This window comes from Toxorhynchites rutilus, chromosome 3 (genome assembly GCF_029784135.1).
Source record: "Toxorhynchites rutilus septentrionalis strain SRP chromosome 3, ASM2978413v1, whole genome shotgun sequence".
In the NCBI taxonomy this organism is placed as follows: domain Eukaryota; kingdom Metazoa; phylum Arthropoda; class Insecta; order Diptera; family Culicidae; genus Toxorhynchites; species Toxorhynchites rutilus.
Genome location: NC_073746.1, coordinates 316,307,282 through 316,330,767, shown reverse-complemented (window position 1 = coordinate 316,330,767; position 23,486 = coordinate 316,307,282). Strand labels below are relative to the sequence as shown.

The 23,486-nt window shown below is 37.6% G+C and overlaps 2 protein-coding genes across 7 annotated transcripts in view; one reads left to right on the top strand and one right to left on the bottom strand.

Moving 5' to 3' along the window:
* The first annotated feature begins 7,704 nt into the window (after window positions 1-7,704).
* LOC129774778 (uncharacterized) overlaps window positions 7,705-23,486 on the top strand; it is a 95,835-nt gene continuing 80,053 nt past the window's right edge. For 2 of the 6 annotated variants that reach the window (XM_055778737.1, XM_055778740.1), the window contains exon 1: window positions 7,705-8,234. The gene's annotated coding sequence lies outside the window, so the exon portion shown is untranslated. Of the gene's footprint in view, window positions 8,570-23,486 lie in introns of all 6 variants that reach the window. The other 4 variants (XM_055778736.1, XM_055778738.1, XM_055778741.1 and 1 more) reach the window with 3 other exon arrangements.
* LOC129774463 (protein fem-1 homolog CG6966-like) lies at window positions 17,317-18,990 on the bottom strand. The gene has a single exon (XM_055778203.1). The coding sequence runs from the start codon at window positions 18,988-18,990 to the stop codon at window positions 17,317-17,319; it is 1,674 nt and encodes a 557-aa protein (XP_055634178.1).

Here is a 23,486-nt window from a genome sequence, read left to right as displayed (position 1 = left end):
TGTCATCACAGAATGTAGTGGATTGCACAAATGTGTGCGAAATCGAATTCTTTCGCTCAGGTGCATTCGCAAGCAAATAATTTTGCAAAAGAGAGATCGACATTTACGGTGATTCCAAAAGTTTGCTTTCGAAGCAATCATAATAAGCATTAGCGATTGAAACAATTTTTTGGGTCCAATGAGTAACAAACATTACTTAGATCTGTTATCGTTCCAATTAAGTAATTTTCTTAGTACTTCGTTCAGCCAGCAAAGAGGTAACGTCCAAAACCTTGCAATCCAAACGTCACGCTCTCGTTTTCGTAGTCCTACGTCAATGTTTGGAATATTTATAGTAACAATCTTTTCACCAGAGATCCGCGCGCCACCTGACCAGAGCCTGCGGTATTTTGTTCGATTGAAGTACCGCTACGATTTTCATGCTGTCTGATTGGAGGTGCTTCTGTATTTTTGATTCAGACACACACATTAATGTTGGTTTATGGGTTGCCAACGGAAGATGGAAGTGGTTCTTGAATGTGGAATAATGGTAATGGTGAAAAATTAAAAACACCCGAGACCGGGTGGGTGTCAACTTCGCAAAAGGCCGCCGCAATAGTGCACGCGGCAAATACTCAGTGCACTGCACTGCCCATGTTTGCATAGGAGGCGTAATCACCAATACAATTAGTGTTGAGAAAACGCAATTTTGTTGTTTTTTGCCTACAAGCGTAGCCATGGAAATTTCCAATGAAATCATCTGTCCAGTTGAAGGGTACTATCGGCAAAAAGAGAGCCTTGGAGATTTTGCGGATTAAAACATTTTTTTTTTTCCATTTGGAAAACGCTTACGTCTATTTATGCGGACAATCAATCTTTTCAATGAACATTTGTTCGCATAGCTAGACGTAATCACCAGGTTGCTCTGTCTGTAGCGTTTGTATTTACATTTCCGATAATAGTCAAAACGTCTCCGTCAGTTGTTATCGGATAAAATAAAAAAAGTTTCGAAGAAATTTAGTGAAATGTCTGGAAAAGGTGCTTCTGATTTGTTGCGAGTCTAGAATAGTACTTTTTTCATGAATACTCTGGGATATGATAAGAACAGCATGTTCGTGTTTTTCAATCAATTGAATTTGTGAAGACAATCTGCAATGTTGGTAATTTTAGCAACATGATTTACCGATATCACGATCAATCGTATAAAGATGGTGGAGTGACTTACACCAACGGTATGAATAAATGCTGAGTATGTGGAATAATTCGATGTCGAATCCGAGGAGTTATAATGCCAAGAACCAATAATATTTTAATGTAACTACTGATCTGATAGTTTCATGATCTATTTGAAAATTCAAATGCAGTAATATAGGTAATTATAACATTAAAAAACGCAATTGCTTCTCTTTGTTCATCGTAGTGCAGTGTACAGAAAATAGTGATTATATGAGCAGTGTTTCAATGGTTTGTTATATTCATCTATTGGGAAACACTAAGTAATAAGACACTACACTCTGTCCAACTTCTATAAGACCACCCTGATTCTATGTCGTTGCAACACAAATAGTTAGAATTTCGACGAGATACATTCATACATCGTTTAATGCTTAGAATAAAGTATATTTAAAGTCGTTCGTTTCGTTCAAAAGAGTTGTTTATTGTGCTTAAAAATGATAATTTCAGTTGTCCAGTTTCTATAAGACCATTTATGAATTTTAGGTATTATCAGTGAAAAATTCAAAACGATCGGCTGATTTACATGTCAATAATTGGCAACCTTGCCATTTCGGCTAAAAACCTGGAAAATTCGTGTTGGAATACTATTTACCAAATGCTGCTGAACGATTTTCTCTATCATTTTTCCATGTTTGAGGAATTGCAACCTCGAGCTCTTCAACCGTGGTGTACCGCTTTCCCTCAGCGTACAAGTATCCCCCTAAGATTTTCAACAGGATTGAAGTCTAGATTAGTTTTCTTGCTGATATGAATGTGATATGATATGTGAATTTTTTATGACGATATCCACGCAAAAACGGTAGGAGAGAGATTTCCAGAACATGTATGTAATCTTTGTATGATGTGAAAGCCATCTTGAGCTTTCCGGTTGCACAGAATCCCGCGCAAACCATGCACAAGCCTCCACCAAAATTCCTGGTTGAAAAATACAGTTACATCTTCCGTAAATCACGCCAGTACCCGTTGAAATCATTAGGACTATCTAAATTGAACTTTTTTCGTCAGTGAAGATAACCTATCCATTGAAGAACTTTTCGCTATGGTATATAGCAAAATGTATTCTTTGGAAACATTCTTTGTTACAACATACCATGTGACTGTCGGTTCATGTGAGCTTTGGCAAAACTCAGACGTCTTCCGATGTAAGATGGTGTAAGATGAAGAGCTTCAACCTTTTAAACCCACAAAAACAAAAACTTACCGAATTGTCACCCGAGTAACATTTAACTTGAAATATTGCTTTATTTGCATAAGCGATTGTGAGGTACTCGAAGCTGTTCTAGCTATTTCCCGCTTATCTCGGTCAGAGAGCTTCGATTTACGTGGAGCTCTCTCCTTCTTACCGCATCCTTGAGGGTTCGCCAAATAATTGAGCACTACTTGATGGGATCGTCCAATCCGACGACAAATTTCTCTGATACCAACATTCTCTTGGTGAAATGCACCGATTTGTCTTTCTTTTCTCTCCGTGACCATTTTTCCCTTCGGCATTTTCCAGATTTATTGATCAAAACAACTAAACCAACGGAAAAATGTAAGTGGTCTTATAGAAACTTGACACTTGAAACATACCAAGCTTTTGGTTTACGCTCAGCGCTTGCACACACACATATGAAAATCATGCAGTGTATGGTAGTCACCAATACATATACACTTGAATATAAATTGAAGCATTGTTTGTTTACAATGACATAAATCAGCAAGGTACCTATTCTTATAGAAGTTGGACAGAGTGTATCGTGACAGACATGTTTGGACTCTATAAAGAATGTGATTCAAATGTAGATTTAGCTTATAGCACATAATCGAACGATGTATGAAAGCTGTATGGAACTACGTCTGTTATGCGGACAAACAGTGATATTTCGGAGACGTTTTTTTTTAAATTTCTCAAATGTTTTCGAACAAAAATGTTTGTTTGCATGCTGAGCAAAAGTATTACATCGCGTAAAATGCAGAACGGCGAAAAAGTCGATTTTGTTCATTTTGTCGCTTACGCCTCCTATACAAACAAGAGCAGCACAGGAAACTAGCACTTATTATTCATACCATCATTGTTTGATTAATACAGGTAGTTTTATATACCTTTACTTATATATCCCTGAATTGGCGGACCCTGTATTATTCTCTAACTTAATTTCATGTAGGGTAACACGGGGTGATTTGGACCACCCCTTTATCTAAAAAAATAAGGCTCAACTTGGATTTTTTATAATGCCATCTCCTTTTATTGTTGAACCGTATTTACCGTTCCTAATCATATTTCGGACGCTTAAGGCATATGATGCAGAAAACAGATCCAAAATGTTTGCACAGGGATTATTTGGTTGATATTTTTAACAAATTAGTTCAATATGCTTTTAAGCTTTCTACTTTGGTACCTATTTGATTGATAATATTGAAAAATCATCGAATAAAACGCTTTTCAAATGAAGCGAATAAGAATCAAACTTCGGACACTATTTTAAAAAAAAATCAAAGGGCCTGGCCGGGTAAGGGAGTAAAAAGTGCACCCAAACCAAATCACTAGCTGTATGGCAAATAATGTAAAGGATATAAAATAAGAAATTTTGGTGGTTTATTTGAACCCTTATGTGGTTTGATGTAGGATCTATAGTGAAAAACGCACTTTTTCGATTATTTCACGCCATCCTCAATAGATACGAGATAAAAATTTGAAAAAAAATACTGAATGTGCATCTTACCACGGTGTATCAAGAAAAATTATCAAAAAAATATTTCATCAAAAATTTTAGTACTAAAAAAATATTTAAATTTTGAAATTTTTTTTTTGGGATTTAGAGATTCAGTACTACTCTAATTCATATTTTAATGTGTTTCTACGGCTATTCTAGATATGTGTGATTTTTTTCAGATTTTTTTCAGTGTTGCGCGGTATCAAAAATATTTTTTTTATATTTCCAAAGAGTGGTTAGGTAAGGGAGTAAAAAGTGCCCCCAAACCAAATCACTAGCTGTATGGCAAATATTGTAAAGGATATTGAATAAGAAATTTTGGTGGTTTATTTGAACCCCTATGTGGTTTGACGTAGGATCTATAGTGAAAAACGTACTTTTTCGTTTAATTCACGCCATCCTCAATAGATCCGAGATAAAAATTTGAAAAAAAAATATTGAATGTGCATCTTACCACGGTGTATCAAGAAAAAATATCAAAAAAATATTTCATCAAAAATTTTAGTACTAAAAAAATATTTAAATTATGAAATTTTTTTTTTGGGATTTAGAGATTCAGTACTACTCTAATTCATATTTAAATGTGCTCTTACGGCTTTTCTAGATTGATGAGTATCTTCAAGCTGTTTTTTTAAAATATCTAATAAAAAAATAATACACAATACAAAAAAATGTTATAGATTTTCAGGCATTTCGAAATTTTGAAAAAAAATATAACTTTGAGACCACAAATCCGATTTGTTTTTTTTTATTTGAATCTTTCAATTGAAAACCAGGAATACAATGAAATAATCGATTTCAAAAAAATAAAAATAATAATGAAGACTATGAAGAACATTATTTTTATGTCACACTATGCTTTTAAAAATTTAGGAAAAATTACGCCAAATGTAGAAAAAAAAAACACATACGAACGCATTTAATTAAAAATTTGAGCAGGAGTGGGTCTCAAAGTTGATTTTTTTTTTTCAAAATTTAAAAATGCCAGAAAATCTATAACATTTTTTTGTACTGTGTATTTTTTTTATTTTTTTTTTATTATTAGATATTTGAAAAAAAAAAAACAGTTTGAAGATATTTATCAATTCAGAAAAGCCGTAAATATGAATTAGAGTAGTACTGAAGCTCTAAATCCCAAAAAAAAAATTCAGAATTCAAATATATTTTTTAGTACTAAAATTTTTGATAACATTTTTTTTGATAATTTTTCTTGATACACCGTGGTAAGATGTACATTCGGTATTTTTTTCAAATTTTTATCTCGGATCTATTGAGGATGGCGTGAAATAAACGAAATAATACGTTTTTCACTATAGATCCTACGTCAAACCACATAGGGGTTCGAATAAACCACCAAAATTTCTTATTCAATATCCTTTACAATATTTGCCATACAGCTAGAAAATTGGTTTGGGGGCACTTTTTACTCCCTTACCTAACCACTCTTTGGAAATATAAAAAAAATATTTTTTGATACCACGCTACACTGAAAAAAATCTCAAAAAATCACACATATCTAGAATAGCCGTAGAAACACATTTAAATATGAATTAGAGTAGTACTGAATCTCTAAATCTTAAAAAAAAAATCAAAATATCAATATTTTTTTTGGTACTAAAATTTTAGATGAAATTTTTTTTTGATAATTTTTCTTGATACACCGTAGTAAGATGCATATTCAGTATTTTTTTCAAATTTTTATCTCGAATCTTTTGAGGATGGCGTGAAATAAACGAAAAAGTACGTTTTTCACTATAGATCCTACGTCAAACCACATAGGGGTTCAAATAAACCACCAAAATTTCTTATTCAATATGCTTTACAATATTTGCCATACAGCTAGAAAATTGGTTTGGGGGCACTTTTTACTCCCTTACCTAACCACTCTTTGGAAATATAAAAAAAATATTTTTTGATACCGCGCAACACTGAAAAAAATCACACATATCTAGAATAGCCGTAGAAACACATTAAAATATCAATTAGAGTAATACTGAATCTCTAAAAAAGTACTAAAATTTTTGATGAAATTTTTTTTTGATAATTTTTTTTGATACACCGTAGTAAGATGCACATTCAGTATTTTTTTCAAATTTTTATCTCGGATCTTTTAAGAATGGCGTAAAATAATCGAAAAAGTACGTTTTTCACTATAGATCCTACGTCAAACCACATAGGGGTTCAAATAAACCACCAAAATTTCTTATTCAATATCCTTTACAATATTTGCCATACAGCTAGTGATTTGGTTTGGGGGCACTTTTTACTCCCTTACCCGGCCAGGCCCTTTCGGACAGATTGAATTCAAATTTCGTACACTTTATTTTGTAATTTTTTGAACGAAAATTAAATCACACTTGATTATATCTTATAGTCAACTGCGAAACACTTACCAAGCAATCACAGTAAACGGTTAACGATGATGAGAACTGATGAAACACGGGAGAAATTTGATGAACGGGTAAATACAACGTGCTCACGCTGAGCAAACGTCAAACACAAACGATAATGAGTAGTGCTGTCATATTTTTGCCGATTATGTTATAATTCAAATGTAGTTCTCATATGAAATGATAGTGAAACCAAGGGATTACTTCAAAGAAGCAATTGTGATATTAGTTTTATAGTTATATCATCAGTGAATTAAGCATTTGAAGATATTAGAACAAAGTGTCCGAAATGTAATTCAGAACGGTACCTGACGTAAAAAAAAAACTTTGGTAAAAGTCGACAGGTGGAAGGAAAGTTTAGCATGAACACAGCAAGCACTTTGATTGTTAAAAAAATGTGAGTTTTCCGAATAGGAACAATTTGATACAGAAACTGTAAGTTTGATAACAATAAATGAAATTAATTGCATTTCAATTATTGCATGTTGTGTGGGGTGACACAGAAACGTTTCTGTGGGTGAATTGGTCCAACAGGTTTGAAGCTTTTCTTTGGTCTGATTGAATCCAGATGCCGCTGAATTACAAAAAGAAAAGATGACCAGGCAATATTGGAAGATGGAAGAGCTTGAAAGAGCAACGCAGGCCATCAAGGACGGATTTTCTCTGACCAAGCATCGAAAGTGTTTGAAAATGCTCGAACAACAGTAAAAAGATCCGAATTCCAGAATTTTAGATGGTCTCAATCCAATTTTTCTGGTCTAGAATCTGGCCAAGACATCTGGTATCGATCCCAGAACACTGTTACTGATTGTAACATTATCCCAAAATACTTTACATAAACATAAGTATGTTTTTTTATGAAACACACACTGGACCAAATCACCCCGCATCAAATTTTAATGTCCAAAAATCATCTCTTCTATTTTATTATATATTTGGTAATTTGATTACAATGATTGAACATTATTGATTGAGAGAAAACAAGTGTAGCTCAGTATACAATGTGACATTTTTATTTAGACCGTATTGGTTTGGAAATATTAGACGATTTGCTTAGGGGGTCCAAATTCCCCCCATTTTCTCTACATGGTACTTCTGTGCCCTTCGTCCCCGATTCGATTTTCCCTACCTTAGTTTTATTCACCACAGAACTCAAATGAGAATGCATTTTAGCGTGAGTCAACTTTTCCATCCTCCCTCACTGGAAAGCTCACTTCTCACAAACGCATCCCGATGCTCAAAATTCCAAGACCAAACTCTCGGTCGGTTCTCTCCGTCACTCTCTCGTTTTCTCACCAGCTCACCAGGCTTTCCGGATATTCGTCCGTCTCCGTCTCGAAAGGCTCCACACGGAACGGCTTCCGAGTTCCGTCATTCATATTTAATCGCGCACCAGTTTCGTTCGCGACGCTAGCCGGGCTGGACGCATTTTTCTATTTTTCCCGCCCAATTAATTCCGTCTGTCAACAAAACGGCTCTCTGTGAGTCGCGTGTGAAGCTGTGCGGTTTCTGTGACAAGACGAGAATCGAATCGAATCGAATCGGTACCGCGGCGTGACGAGACGGAGCTTCGTCAGGATTCGTCACCGATTTCACAGGGAAAACAATCGGAACGAATCGATCCACAATCGAACGCCCGCGGTTATTTGTTCTCACCCCCAGCCCACCCACACGAGAAGGTAGAATTAACCCGAGGGAAAACGGAATAAAACAAGTGACTTTTTCTTTAGTTTGTCGTGCACTCAACAGCGAATGCAGAGGTGCAAAACGTAAACTGATAGGGTGGGAAGGGAAGGAGAAGAATACAAAAATCAAGTCGGAGGCAAATGAAGAACGTGCGTTTTAATTAGCTCTGGCCAAACGAAGCCACCCCCCACCCCCCCTTCTTCTACCACGCAGTGTTGTTATCGGTTGTGGGCGTTGGAATGCGAAGGTGGGTTTGTGCTGAGAGTGGTGGGAGTGCAGTTTAGAGAAGCGACCGATATTTAAATTCGATTGGTTCCAGGGCGATATTGTCCGACCCTGAGAAGTGTGATTCGGTCAAGCGCGACGGTCGGTGTGGGTGGAAACGTATGAAAGTGTGTGCCATTTGGGGATTATTTAGAAATTGACGTAGCTCTCGAGTTGCTACAGACAAATGGTGAGGGAGATGAGAAGGTGATGATGAACGTTAGAACGATGTGACGATGGTCGTAGTAATAGTAGTATAGCTCGGTGGTCATCACGTTAAATGGAATTCGTACCCCGGTTAAACAGAGTAACGGTTTGGTAAATATATATTTATCAAGAAATATACAAAGGATTGTGTGATTTGTGGAAGCTACTGTATCGATTGCTGAATTTTTAACACCAATAAGTTCCACAGCGTTTCGGTTGAATCCGAATCCGAATACCATTCAACCGAAACATATTTTCCCTGACATTCACTCGCATACACTGCGTTTCACAACTATAGAACCACTGATTTTTACTGAGTTTCCAGAGATATGTAAGAAGTCGGTTGAATTGAAGTATATAGTGTAGGATATAACAACTATCTTCATTTAAAAGACTGACCGTTTGAACTTTATTGTTGTGTTCAAACGCGAAACATTCAAAAAACAAAAATTCCAATGTTTCATAACTATAGAACCAGATGGAAAAACTCTCACTCCTTTACAAAATCACGTCAATTTCACATGAATTGCAGTAAATTTCTAATTCATAGGTCATCTTTAGTTCTCAATCCGTTCAAGTAACCCATTCGGGGTGGTTTTGACCAAGCTGCGCCATATTATAGTGTGTATCTCGTTCTACGCAGAGGATACTGCTCGTTTAAGCTCTTCAAATCTTTCATACTGCTTGTAAGCTGCATCTACTATTCATACGATCACTCCTCATAATTTCTTGATAGGGTTTTGATCTGGTAAACAAGCTGACCAGTACAGAATCTGAAGCTCCTATTCAATGAACCATGCCTTGACTTTCCGGATTTTATGAATTGATGCCAAATTACCCAATTATCACATTGTTTTTTATGTAAAAACAGCAGGAAATTATTCTGAAGTACTTCCTTGCACTTCTGACTGTTCATTCGTGTTGATTATAAGCTATCTAAACCAGGACTTTATGAGAAAATCCTCCCCAAACCATAAAAATTTCATCTCTGAAGCTGCGGGTCCAAAAACTAATGTGGAAGCTAATGCCATGGGTTTCACTATTTCAGGAAAACTTCTCTGATAAAAATAAATCCAACTTGAATAGATGTGCAACTAGAGGCGAATGAACTGCAAAGTTTAAAGCCTCTTAAAAACAAACAAAGAAAGAAAGAATAGATGTGCTTCATACTGAAAGGACTTACGGAACGTGTCATGTGTTTTGTAAACTCGTTACTTTGCAGACGGCAGTTTGCTGGTTTGAAGAAAATATTTTCAAAAAGACCTGGTTCAGATGGCTTTTGATCGTTACGAATGCACAGTCAGAAGTACAATGAAGTACTTCAGAATCATTTACTTCTGTTTTGCATGGAAAACACCGTGATAATTGGGTAATTTGGTATCAATTCATAAAATCCGGAAAGTCAAGGCATGGTTCATTGAATAGGAGCTTCAGATTCTGTACTGGTCAGCTTGTTTACCAGATCAAAACCCTATCAAGAACTTATGAGGAGTGACCGTATGAACAGTAGATGCATCTTAGAAGCAGTATGAGTGATTTGAAGAGCTTAAACGAGCAGTATCCTCTGCGTAGAACGAGATACACACTACGATATGGCGCAGCTTGGTCAAAATCACCCCGAATGGGTTACTTGAACAGATTGAGAACTAAAGATGGCCTACGAATTTGAAACTTACTGCAATTCATGCGAAATTGACGTTGATTTTGTAAAGGAGTGAGAGTTTTTCCATCTGGTTTTATAGTTATGAAACACTGGAATTTTTGTTTTTGGAATGTTTCGCGCCTTTCCACAACAATAAGGTTCAAATGGTCAGTCTTTTAAATGAAGATAGTTAAACTATATACTTCAATTCAACCAATTTCTTACATATCTCTGGAAACTCAGAAAAAATTAGTGGTTCTATAGTTGTGAAACGCAGTGTATATAACATATCCGAATGTTGGATTTGCCCGAATTTCCTATTTGCCAGGAAGTAACAATTAACAGAATGTAATATTTACCCGAATGAAGATAAAAAAATAGAATTAGACAAAAATCTAAATTTAAAGAGGAACACGCTCTTCAAAATAATCGTTTCTATGAGAGGTTTTGCCTTATATTCAATTGAAATTCAGAACTAGAATGATCATACTTCTTATTCCGTACTGCTCTAAATGAAGCACACTGCGAGTCCATCCAGAAGATACCCTAGTTCGAAAAAAAATATATAATAGAAAAATGCCTGTAAAATACTCAGGAATGTTATTTTAAAAAAACGTGAGCTAATGGTTTATAGAAATATCTTTTTCATTTTCAGCAAGGGCTGTTTTTTTCGCGTTTAGTTATTTCTTTCTAAATAATTTGACAAAAATCAAAATTCCATTTATTTTAGAATGATTTCTTCTTCAAGCTGCTCTTTCGCTTTGCGTTGAATTGATGTGAATAATTATCAGGAGAACTCGTTGAATTCTTCATCATATTAGTGAATATCACTATGATACATTGTTGTCGTTTCATTACAACTCGATTGTTTTATTATTATTGTAAAATAATTATGTCAGCCCATAGAATGTACACTGCTGGTCAGTAAAATAGGTGTGAATAAAACAAACACTGAAATTCACTAAATTTAAATCATTGCACAGAGTGGAAAAAAAATCAAACATAGTTAGTAAGACGGATAAAAAGGATGAACACTTCCAGTAACTTTTTGATTTCCATCAGAAGTAATAAAAAGTCTATGGTCAATAAAACAGGTGTGAGTTAACAATAAGAACTTTCCTGGGGCATTTCATTAAAAAAAACAGTCACAGTTTCACTCAAAACTAATTTAGTATCCAGTAAAACCACCATTATTCTAAAGCACTTTATGTACTCTTCTGGGCATAGAGTTTACCAATACCTGACATGTTTTCAATTGAATTGAATAGCGTTCTTTCTGCACTTTCCTCTAATGTTTATCCTTGCTAGAGAAAAACTGGCCTGATAACTTTTTCTTCAACTCCTTCCAGAGGTTCCTATCGGGATTAAATCTGGAGACTGGCTTGGTCAAGGAAGAACTGATACTTTATTTGTATCAAAGCACAATTTTAGCAGCTTCAATGTATGTTTGAGGCTGTTATCTTGCTGGAAAAGTCATTTGAGAGGCATATTTTCATCTGCGTAAGGAAGCATTTGTGGAGGCGATCTGGCGTAGTGGTAACATCCATACCTCTCACGCAGAGATCACGAGTTCAATTCTCACTCCCGACATTCTTCCAAAAATAGAAGTAAGAGTGACGAACCAGCCGAAATGTGTTTGAAAGTCACTATATAAAGAAAAAAAAGAAAAAATAAGAAAGCATTACCATAATTGCCTTGTAATCGACAGCATTTATTGTGTTCCTGATTCGGAATATGGAACGCGCACCATACCAGAAAAAAACAACCCTAATCCATGATGTTGCCACCACCATGTTTCACAGTTTTCTTCGAGAAGCAAGGATGAAATTCTTTTCCTGCAGGTCATCTAACATTCCGTTGGGAACCCCAACCAAATAAATTTATCTTAGTTTCGTCACTCCACAAAATTTTACGCCTCTTTGTCGTACCTTCTGCTCCTTGCTGGGTTATTCACATGAAGCAAATTGGTTCTTCTGTCTCAATAGTGGCACTTTTCCTAGCCGATTCACCCGGGTGCAAATGGATCAGCTTTCGCCAGAAGTACTATACGATGGTCTTACAAAACCACGTGGACACCTGCCACGCATTTCCGTCAAGGCATTCGTGGCAAAATGTTCAGACCGTCCTAGCATTCCAGTAATGGTTTTACAGCACTTGTTCACTTACTGAGACTTCTTTATGAGGAATACACTAATGCATCAATGCATTCAGAGCTGACGCACTCAAAACAAACTATTAATCATTTATCATCAATATAGATATACACTCAAAATTATTTTTAGCACATGTTTTTGCATCCCGATTTATTACATTAAACGATCTTAAAAATAACAGAAAATGTGCTACACCCCCATACTTAGGCTGACCAAATAGTTCAGGATTAAAAACGGGACACGCGAACCAAAAAACAAAAAATTAACAAAAAGACATAATATTGGGTCTGCAACTTAATTCGTTCCTTTTTATTGCGTGGAAAATTGTAAGGGGTTGTATCTAGGACACGACTGAATTTTCGACGCAGAACCACGGAATTAATATATTATTCAATCCGCTTGTTTTTCACTTCGGATATTATTCTAAAATTTAAAAAAAAAATTATTTTCAAAAATTTCATTTGAAATCTGAACAATAAAGAGAATCGTCGAAAGCTTTCAGTGTTTTTTTCGGTTATTTGGTTCTGTCCTCACTTGACGATTGAACTACAAACTATAAACACCATTGCTCCTATATTCTGCTTGAGGTGGGTCGAGCCCCAAAACATGCAACAGTAAGGTTTTCCTACTGGGATTTGAATGCATACCTCCATGAAAAATTCGTTGGGTTTAAATAAATGCAGTGTAGGTCCGTATTCCAAAATTCTGGATACTCTTTCATATCCGCATTAGCGCTATTTTTTCCGTATGCTGCTGATACCTAGTGATCCCCGATAATAGTTCGATTAATCGGTTAATCGAATACTTCCTACAAAATTTGATTATTAATCGAACGAATACAGCGCAACCAATAATCGAAGCGAACGAATAATTTACGTCGATTAATCGATCCTAACCCAGAGAATAAAAAACGTACGGCCGCTGCAGTTTTATCCTGCAATTCAATCATTATCGTTAAGCGTAAGAGCTAACAATTGACTTTTTGATTCCAGATGGCTTTCTATTAAATGAGAAATATTAGTCTAACTAATTATTTCTCTCAGTGTGACCATTAATCGATTAATCAATTATTTGGGGCGATTAATCGTATCGAATAACAAACTGCTGAAAAGTATTCGATTAGCTGAACGATTAATTTCAAAAATCGGGGATCACTACTGACACGTTCTTTGTCGAGGCACACACGAGGCATACGGAGGAATTTCTCTTCTTCGATTCGCAATATCTTCCATTCTTGTATCGAGCTGTGTGTGTCTATGTGTGTGAAATCAACATTAGGTATGAGTGATGTCCGATCCTTGTGTCGCACCTGCTTACTCGCTCGCAAGTTTGATCTCATTCGAATGGAATCAGTGGAAAAAAAAGCAAGCGGGTAGTGCAAGCGCACAAATCGGCAAAACAAATATATGGGAAAATTGGAATGCTTCCAGTTTTAATTAATGTAAACTGTTTGGAGATTAGGGAATCTTAATGTATAGCATATCAAACAAATCTCAGAGATTTTCCGATTCGATTGGTATGAAAATCATGACAATCCGTTCGCTGTGAAAATAGTTATTAACGTTAGTTTTATTTCATAAAAACGTGACCTGTTTTCTAATTTGGCACCCTTAATGAAAGACATAGTTCTACGTCAAAACACATTTATTTGAATAATAAAATGAATTAATACATCATTCAAAGCATAGCCACTACTTTTTACCATCTTCCTAGCAATTTACGGAATTCGTCGCGAGAGAATCGTTCATCTTTTGAAGCCAAGAATGAATCACGCCATTTTTCGATGCTTGTTTTGGTTCTAGCGTATTTCACTCAAAGTGTTCTGTATCGATCGACACGAATGGTAATCGGAAGCGGCTATATAGCGGGTGTACCGGAATTTCCCATTCGCTATTCTTCAAATAGTTAGAATAGATGGATAGATGGAATTTTATCCGCTCGTGTCAGGTCACATAATCTGAACGTTTTTCAGCAATAGCTCGCTATACACTTACCAACTGGGTGTCTTCGTAGCCACATTGGTTGCACGTTCGCTTAGTAAGCGATCGATCGTGAGTTCAAAACTCAGGGCCCTCAATTGACCATCTTCGTGTTGTTTCAGAATAATTTCATCCACGCAACAATCATCAGCGATGAAGATCGATCCACGGTCGAAATAAGATCGATTCATCCATACAACCAGTGTTGCCACACGTACAGAATTATTTGGAATGGTACAAATTTTTTCGTTATTTTTGGTACAGATTCTGTACGGTACGGTTCTTGTTAGTCCCGTTAAAAATTTGGTTGAAAACATTTTATATTTTTTTTGAGAGCAAAACGCTGGTGCGCACTTTTGCCCCACAAACAATCTTCAACTAATCGAATTTCTAAAAAAAAGCTCTTGAACTTTTTCACAAAAAATTTTTCAATTATCTACTATAGAATGAAGGTTTTTTTCACAATGTTGTTTCGAGCGTTCCAGTTATTTTAGGTAACTAAATCGTCATTCCCAAAATTAAAAAAAAATAGATCAAAACAACACAAAAGTCTTCTTTCCTCGTAACCTTTTACCACTTTAACGAAATTTATCTTGTTCATATGTGTGAACTTCGGGTGTAATAATGTGTCAAACAAATACACCGTTGCTGAATGTTTATGCTCGTTTGTTTCAAAAAAGCCAATGCGCACTTTTGCCCCGTGCGTAACTTTGTCCCGCACTACTCTACTGCTAATGATTCTGCAAGCTCTGTTTACGTTTAAAACGAATCTTGATCGACTAATTCATCGTCTTCAACTTTTTTGGTAGAACCGGACGCTTTTTGTCTTTAGCACTAAAATCATCACTTTTGAATCGTCCAAAATGTTTCCTACAAAATCTATTCGATGGTGCAGAGTCATTATAAACTTCCACAAGCTTTCGATGCGCTTCAATTGCACCTTTCTTCCAATGAAAGCAGAAAATCAAAACTAGCCGCAAGTGGTGTTTATTCGCAACGAAACTTGAAATTTTCAATGAATTTGAAATTGAACTTGTTGTGCAAAACTCAATAACTTGTAAATAATATTTGGTTAATAGATGTCAATACTTCACGATTCAACAAAAATCCGCTGTCGCCGTCGTATATTGAGCCATATTGTGGAAACGGAACGGTTGGGAATGGAAATTAGGTTGCACACCCACTATAATTCGAGAAATGTTATTGAGTGAATAAAACCTAGAAAAAAAACCAAACTATCACAAAGTATTGTTGATTTATTCTCTACAGTGAAGAAATACTTAGTTGATGGAGAGGTTTGCCGAAAAAGATTCTCATTTTTAGTATTTTTTTCATAAAAGTTGTTATATTCCAGCATTTAGAGCTCGACAGTTATTCTCTAGACAAAAACTGTCTTCGACAAAGTTGTTACATGCGATAGAGCGTTCATTTTTATATTATCAAAAATAAGGTGACCAAAATTGTCGATGAAATAAAAAATCTAACTTTCTTATCTTTATAGATAGAGGTAAACATAGTTCGCCAATATTGTAGTCCTAGTTATTTGAGGCATCTTTGTAGAACAAAGTCTTTTTTCTATCTCTTGCAATAACCGATATAGCGCCTTTATTCTAAGTTACGTTAGGGTCACCATGAAAAAAAACTGTTTTTTTGCTCTTACTTTTATATGCCAAATTCTACACACAAACTGTCTTCGGAAGACTTTTAGAACATATTAATACAAATATTTTGCGATGCAGAACTTGTCAATATCTCAACTTCACTCAAAGTTATTGATATTTCTTCCCAAAAAACACGCTCTTTTCATTTGTTTGTCATTCTTTCTGGGACAAACATAAAAAATGTTTGTTGACGAATTTGAACAAATTAATCGAAGAATTGTTGAACAAGAATCCCGTCCTAGAGCAAAAGAATAAATTGCATTTTCAATACATTTAAAAATAAATGTATTGTTTACGCAATTGTTTTAATTGATAAAGCTTTTAATATCGAAATCAGGCAATAACTTGAAGTATCGTTTGTTTCACTTTGAAAACATTCACTGCACAAAATGAGTTGCAATACACGAAAATCTTTAACGCTAAAAATAAATAGGACATAATTCAAAGGGTACTTAAAAGATAACATTGTCTAATGAATTCAATGTGCCGCACAATGCGAATTCATTCGTCATCAGTAATATGGACTAGAGTCATAAAAAGGGTAAGAATAATGGCTTCAATGATGTTCAATTGGTATATTTTGCCTGGCGATAAAATAAAAAAAATAATCATTTATTAAATCAGGGACTGATGGAGAATTCAACAATGAAACTATGAGCCCACCCTCTCAAAACTAGCAAGCAGGTGCTTTCCAGATTATCTATACTGGTTTATTAACAACAACAAAATCAACTACAAATTACCGGACGAATGAGCTGAATTTCATATTTATTGTTTAATGTTTTTAGTTCCAAGATGGTTAGACATCAATTACTTTTGTTTCTGATATGATTTGATTGTTTTGCGTGAGCTTGGGTATTTCTCTCCTTATAGCGACATTTGAGCTCTCTGTAACGACAATCTTTTATAACGACAATTCTCTATCACGACGGTTCCTTGCGATGTCGCTATAGAGAGCTGAGTGAGCTGGTGAGGGTAGACAGCGGCCCTGGCAAACTATGAAAATTGCACCCCAAGAAATACCACTTTTTTCAAATTTATCACTATAATTACACTTAGGTGCCTACTCTATCAAATTTCTTTTAAAAACCTTTTCAATTTGAACTAGGAACGTGTTATTGTTTAAATAACTGTAAAACATCGCATAGCACGGAGGGGCGCCCAGGCATGCGTAACGAAAAAATCAGAAGGGTATTGGTGTAATATGATGTTGGGTGTTCCAATTTTTCGAAAATCAAAGAAAGGTTATTGGATTCATGTGCGGAAAGAAGCAACTACTCATGATGGATGTCGTTTTACTCAATTGAAAGATGAAATATAATTCGGGGAAAAAATGCTTTTGAAAATTCTAGGATTTTGGCGCCCCAAATGGTCAGCGCCCCTGGCAAATGTATACCAAACTTTTATTGCAATACGTCTAACACTAATTATGTTTCCGCACTGTTTTGTGGTTCGTGCGTTGCCATTCGTGTTCACGTACAAAATTCTCCATGACGGGGGGCAATCGACCTCCATAGGGTATCCCTTTTCCGACGATCGTATTCGCGCAGTAGCACTTGAGCGAGATGAATCTGTTCACGGGTATATCGTTCCAAGATTTCTGCGCCAGCAGTTCCGAAGGTCGAACGCCGGTCAGATCCGGTAGATCTATATGAGCACCGCATTCCAGCAATAGTTTTGTCACGTCGCCAGGTCCTTCTATGCGATGCTCAATGGATAGATGCAACAGTGTTTCGCCGGTTTTTACGCATCGTATATTATTGCAAACAAGTTCCCGAATGCTTTTTTTAATCATCTCACGTTTTTGATCATTTTTAGTCATGTAAAGCAGAACATCCATTAGATACACTATGTAACGAATTGTCCAATCATAGTTTCTCTGCTGCTTTCTGGTTCTTATCATCGGCTGAGTCTTGATGGCATCTGATGCTAAAAGCTGAAACACACTCCAAACATATTCGAAACGTGGCGGAATCGAATTCCTTGCACGACCAACCATTTTTTGTGCTATACTCGAACTATCAGAATCCAGTATGGTGTACTTTTGAATCTGTCTCTGCAGCACCAACATCCACAGATCTATACATTTTTGAATCCGGTCGGTCAGCTGGTAGTGATGACCGTGACGTGTCATTTGTGACAGAGTATCTTTGTCGTCGGTCCCCAACACTCTCTCGCAAATCAACAGACCCTGCAAACCTATCGCATCAGGATCTTCCATGATTTCCTCCAACTCGGCAAGGGTTCTAAACTCACGCGTGTTTCCATATATTGTATGAGGAGAAATCTCCGGTCGCTTTTGCCGGTAATTTCCTCCCACCAGCCGCCTGTCATGAGCTTGTCGCCAGCAGAAAATTGTTAATGAATAAGATCCAAACTTGAAGAATAGTGTAGCTCCCACCAGCTCGTACGCGTCGGCCTTCCTCTCCGGTGTGTAATCGAGGATGTTTATGAGATAGAACGCCAATTGATAGTTGGCACTGCGACATGCGATTTTGAGAGCATCATCACCGTTAAAATAAACGAATGGATCAGCTCCGTGTTTTAGCAACAGCTTGATTGTTCCTTTTTTCCGATTATCAAACTTATTCATACACGTTTTTATCCAGGCAATGAGACAGGTTTCGCCATTGTTGTTCGTCTTCCGAACGTCCGCTCCTTTACGTACCAAATACCGCACTATTCTATGATCCCTTTGCCTACACGCCAACAGCACCAGCGTTGAACCACAGTCGGACAGAGCCTTCGCATCTGCCCCCAATCGAATGAGATGTTTGAGGACATCATAATTTCCGGATACACAGACCCAACGCAGAGGGGTATAGCTCTCCAGCTGGGAATCGATGCATTTCTGCTCGATGTTCGCATCACACTCCTTTACAAGATATTCCATGATTTCAGTGTTGCCAACAATGCAAGCGCTGGCCAGGGCTGTAAACCCAATCTGCTTCGTCTCGACCACTTTTTTTCGGATGGGCCGGGGTAGCGACTGAAGTTTCTCCCGGAGTTCCTTGGGCAGAGGTCCTGTGGGCGATTGAATCGCCCTGAACAGGGATGTCGCGGTGTTCGCCAAAAACTCCTCACTGTGTTCACTCATTTCGTTTGAAATAGGAATCTGGTTGAGATATTGCTCAGACTTTTGCCACTCTGTAATCTGGCGAAAGGTGAAATGCTTCACTGTACAAGTTAAACTATTATGAGATCAGTTTGTTATGTCACAGCATTTACCTTCTTGAGATCTGTTTTTTTCGACAGGTATCGAATTCATATATAGCTACCTAGTGCCGAATAGAATAGTGGGGAACAAATACAGTGGCGGCGTAAAGAACAAATACACTGCAAGTAAAAGTCATTATTCCCGATTGACGCACCAGCCATATGTTATGGGCAGCGATAGTGATTTTTGCGAAATTTGTGGACAGATAATCCGGAAAAAGGAAACTGATACATGACCGAGCTTTGTCTTAGTAATGCATATTTTTACTAAAACAAACACTGATGGGCACCCCAAATTGAAATCGAAGTGCGTTAAAAGCGTTAAAAGCGTCGTCGAATGGTGCGAATAGAAAGGTCCATAATTTTTTGATTTTCTAAAAAATAAATGAACGATACTGAAGTGGCAAAATGTTCTAATAATTGGCTACTTTTACGTAGTATTGACTGGAATATCGAAAATTCGAAAAAGGTTTTAATATTGGAACACATTAATTTCAAATGGGGGTGGATTTTTTTTGCGCTCATCTGTGTATTTATTTCAGTACCCGTAAAAGACTAATCTTCGCAAAAATATATCAGTGGCACTGAAGCAAAAACATCTCAATTATGTTTCTCTTCCTTTGAAGTTTATCGGCAGATCACAGCGTCCAGCCTATACAACTAGCATGCAAATAGAGAAAAAAAATGACTTACACTTGCAGTGTATTTATTATTTTAGCCATTACTGTACAATAAATACCGATAGACGGCAGGTAAAAACATCTATATTCCAACGTGCATAACATACGAGAACGAGACGTGCAGGTTTCTGTTTCTTTTCCTTAACATGAAATCAACAAACGACCCATTCCACGAGGCTATGCACCAAACAACCAAATTTCAAATCAAATTTTAGGAGAAAATTGAAAAAGTTATCTGAGCAAGCACTAGTTAGAACATAAATTCTTTGAAACGAATTTAATTTTTGTGTGCCAACATTTGAGAGGGGCGAGTATAAAAAAACTACATAATTTTATTTTTATGTTTCTTGGACTATATTTGCACTTGCTTAACCAAACTTCAATGTCTATAATATACAGACTCTATATACCATTGAATGGATAATTAAATACTTGTTTGAAGAACCGTGGGTAGATCTAGGTTTCATTTTGAAATTTATAAGAAACAACCATTTGAAAAACAGGTATTTTGAAGCGTTGTCACGTCACAAAAATAGAGTATTTTTTAGTGTATCAGACGAACGAAAGCAAATATTTTTACTAGGGTTCCTCTTAGCAAACAATGAGGGTCAACAACCCACAAAATTTGGTTGAGATCGGTCCACAAACAGAGGAGTATCAACTGTCTCAAGAAGTTGTTCTCACGTCACGAAAAGTATACAATTCGTTTCCACGTGACGTGATAACATTTTGACTCACTACATTTTTTTACACACAAAATTGAGTGATGGTATAGTAAAATTGAGAAAATTCCCCACAAGAATCATTAGTTGGAGAATATTTTATAGTCAGATTGGCTTGTTGTCATTCAAATACTTTTTATGTTGCTGTTTCGGGCTGTTGAACATTAATGATTGATTTTTTTTTTCTCAGTGTTCGTCGTATGTAAACAACGTTGTTTTTCGATTTCCATCGCTGTTTACGTGTTTATTTTATCGTCTTAAATCTTAAATCTTAAATCTGTTGATATCGTCCAGTGGTTGTCTGTGTTTGAACAGTTACGTTTGTGGATCGATCCGTACAGTCGTTGTGTAGCATTTTCTACTTCTCGCTAGTTTGTGTTTATTCGGTGGAACATAACAACAAAGGTGCTTTACTCTCCACGCCGATTTTCTGGCTCGAAGCGACATCTACCGCACTCAAACTCAACCTCGCATCTGGTCGAATTTTCAAAAGCTCGGCACGCGCATTGTACTGCATACCCAAAGGCGCATCATCATGGCAAAAAACTGCGCTAAGTGCTCTAATGCTATTTCGGGCATCGATTATGTCGTTTGCCGCGGCTATTGCGGTGCGTCTTTTCACATGAATGCATGTTCCGGTGTAACTCGTGCGTTGCAATCGTACTTCGCATCTAACAGAAACAACCTTTTCTGGATGTGTGATCAATGTGCTGAGTTATTTGAGAACTCGCATTTTCGCGTCATCTCACGCCAGGCCGATGAAAAATCTCAACTATGCACGCTCACGACTGCGATTACTGAGCTGCGGTCGGAAATAAAACAACTGCATTCTAAGCCCGTTACCCAGTTTTCACCCGCTACAAGCACGCACTGGCCAGCACTTGAGCACAATTTCACAATCCGAGCTTCTGAGAGTTGCCAAATAGGAAGCAAAAAGCCGATGGCAAATGTTGCTTCTGTGCCAATTTGCAATAATGATGCTGATCATAAATTCTGGTTATACGTATCAAAAATTCGTCCAGACGTCACCGTGGAATCGGTATCGGCTATGGTTAAGGCTAATCTCGGGACCGAGGATAATATTTCAGTGGTAAAGCTCATTCCAAAAGGCAGAGAGTTGGATTCCCTCACTTTTTTGTCCTTTAAAATTGGACTGGACCACTCGTTCAGGGAAAAGGCACTTGACCCATCTACATGGCCCGAAGGATTGCTATTTCGTGAGTTCGAAAACTACGGTTCACAAAAATTTGGAGTTCCAACGAAGTACAAGAAGTCTACAACGCCGTTGATGCCACCAGAAACGGTTGCTTCTCCAACCGCGACTATCATGAATTTGAGTTAGTTCACTGCAGCCCGGGACGCAATAGTTTGAGTCATTCGGAAGGCCCCTCTCCTCCCATCCCAGTCGTGCCCTTCTCGCCGTCGGTCAGCAGTCGTCCCGGACCTGCGTTTGGGCTTGGAAAAGGGGTCTTCCAGCCAGTTTGCACAGGCAAGTACAGTTCCTCTGGATCTAATTTCGTTCCTGATTCTCGGTACGTTTTCAGTTGCATTTCTTCAATAAGTATGACAGTGTCATACAGCCATTGCCCATTCGGCCAACCGCGTCTGTCTCTCCGCTGACTGCTCCTGCCACTCAAGACATTCCGTTCCTGTGTCCGGAGCTGGTGAGGGAGTCTCCCAACTAGCTACTTCAGGCAAGTACGATTGCAGTACCGTTTCTCCGCTTCCTGATATTGGTCCCATTGATAGTGCTGCATACATCAATGGTGTGGTTGATGCCGAGCCGAACCTCGATGCCACTGTTGTTCCAGCTACCACAACCTCGCATTTCAACGCTCTTTCCTCCAACCGTCATCAGGAAATTAGTGTATATTACCAAAACGTTGGCGGTATCAACAACAAGGTCGACGATTTCCGGGTAGCTGTATCAGACCAATGCTACGACATAGTAAAGGGTGTGTCACATCAAATTGCATCACGGAAAAAACGCTGTAGAAATTTAATTTCTAGGAATTATATCTTCAGCTTTCGCTTATAATCAGATAAGAGTGTATAGATCACGTTGGCCATGCTTCACTGTCAAATTTTCGTAAAGTTGGAAAAATGTCGTTGAATGAAAAAGAGCGTCGTGAATTAATCCTGCGCACTCATTTCGAGAATCCGGAGTTGTCACATCGGAACATCGGTAAGATGCTGGGAATCGTCCAATCCACGGTCAGCAGAGTACTAAAACGATACTTCGAGAACATAACCATCGACCGGAAGGCGAAGAACGGCAAAAATGGATGCTCCGTCAGTGAAAAAGATCACAAGCGCGTAGTTAAGCAGTTTAGACGTGATACGAGAAGTTCGGTCCGGGATGTCGCCAAAAAGCTGAATTTGTCAAGTTCATTCGTCCAGCGGATCAAGCAGCGGGAGGGCCTGCGTACTTACAAGGTTCAGATGGCTCCTAACCGCGACGAAAGGCAAAACATGGTGGGGAAGACGCGAGCCCGGAAGCTGTACACCGAAATGCTGACGAAGCCGCATTGCCTGGTAATGGACGACGAAACCTACGTCAAAGCGGACTTTGATCAGCTGCCGGGCCTGTTGTTCTTCTCCATAGAGGACAAATTCAGCGTTCCGGAGGAGATTCGCAAGCAGAAACTATCCAAGTTTGCCAAAAAGTACATGGTGTGGCAAGCGATCTGCTCTTGCGGAAAGCGGAGCGCCCCCTTCGTGATGACCGGCACGGTAAACGGGCAGGTTTACCTTAAGGAGTGCCTACAGAAGCGCTTACTACCACTATTGAAGCAGCACGAGGGCCCGACCATCTTCTGGCCGGATCTCGCTTCGTGCCACTATTCAAAGGACGTGTTGGAGTGGTACGAAGCCAACGGGGTCACCTTCGTGCCGAAGGAAATGAACCCGCCCAACGCGCCGGAGCTTCGCCCAATAGAGAAATATTGGGCGATTATGAAGCAGGCCCTCCGGAA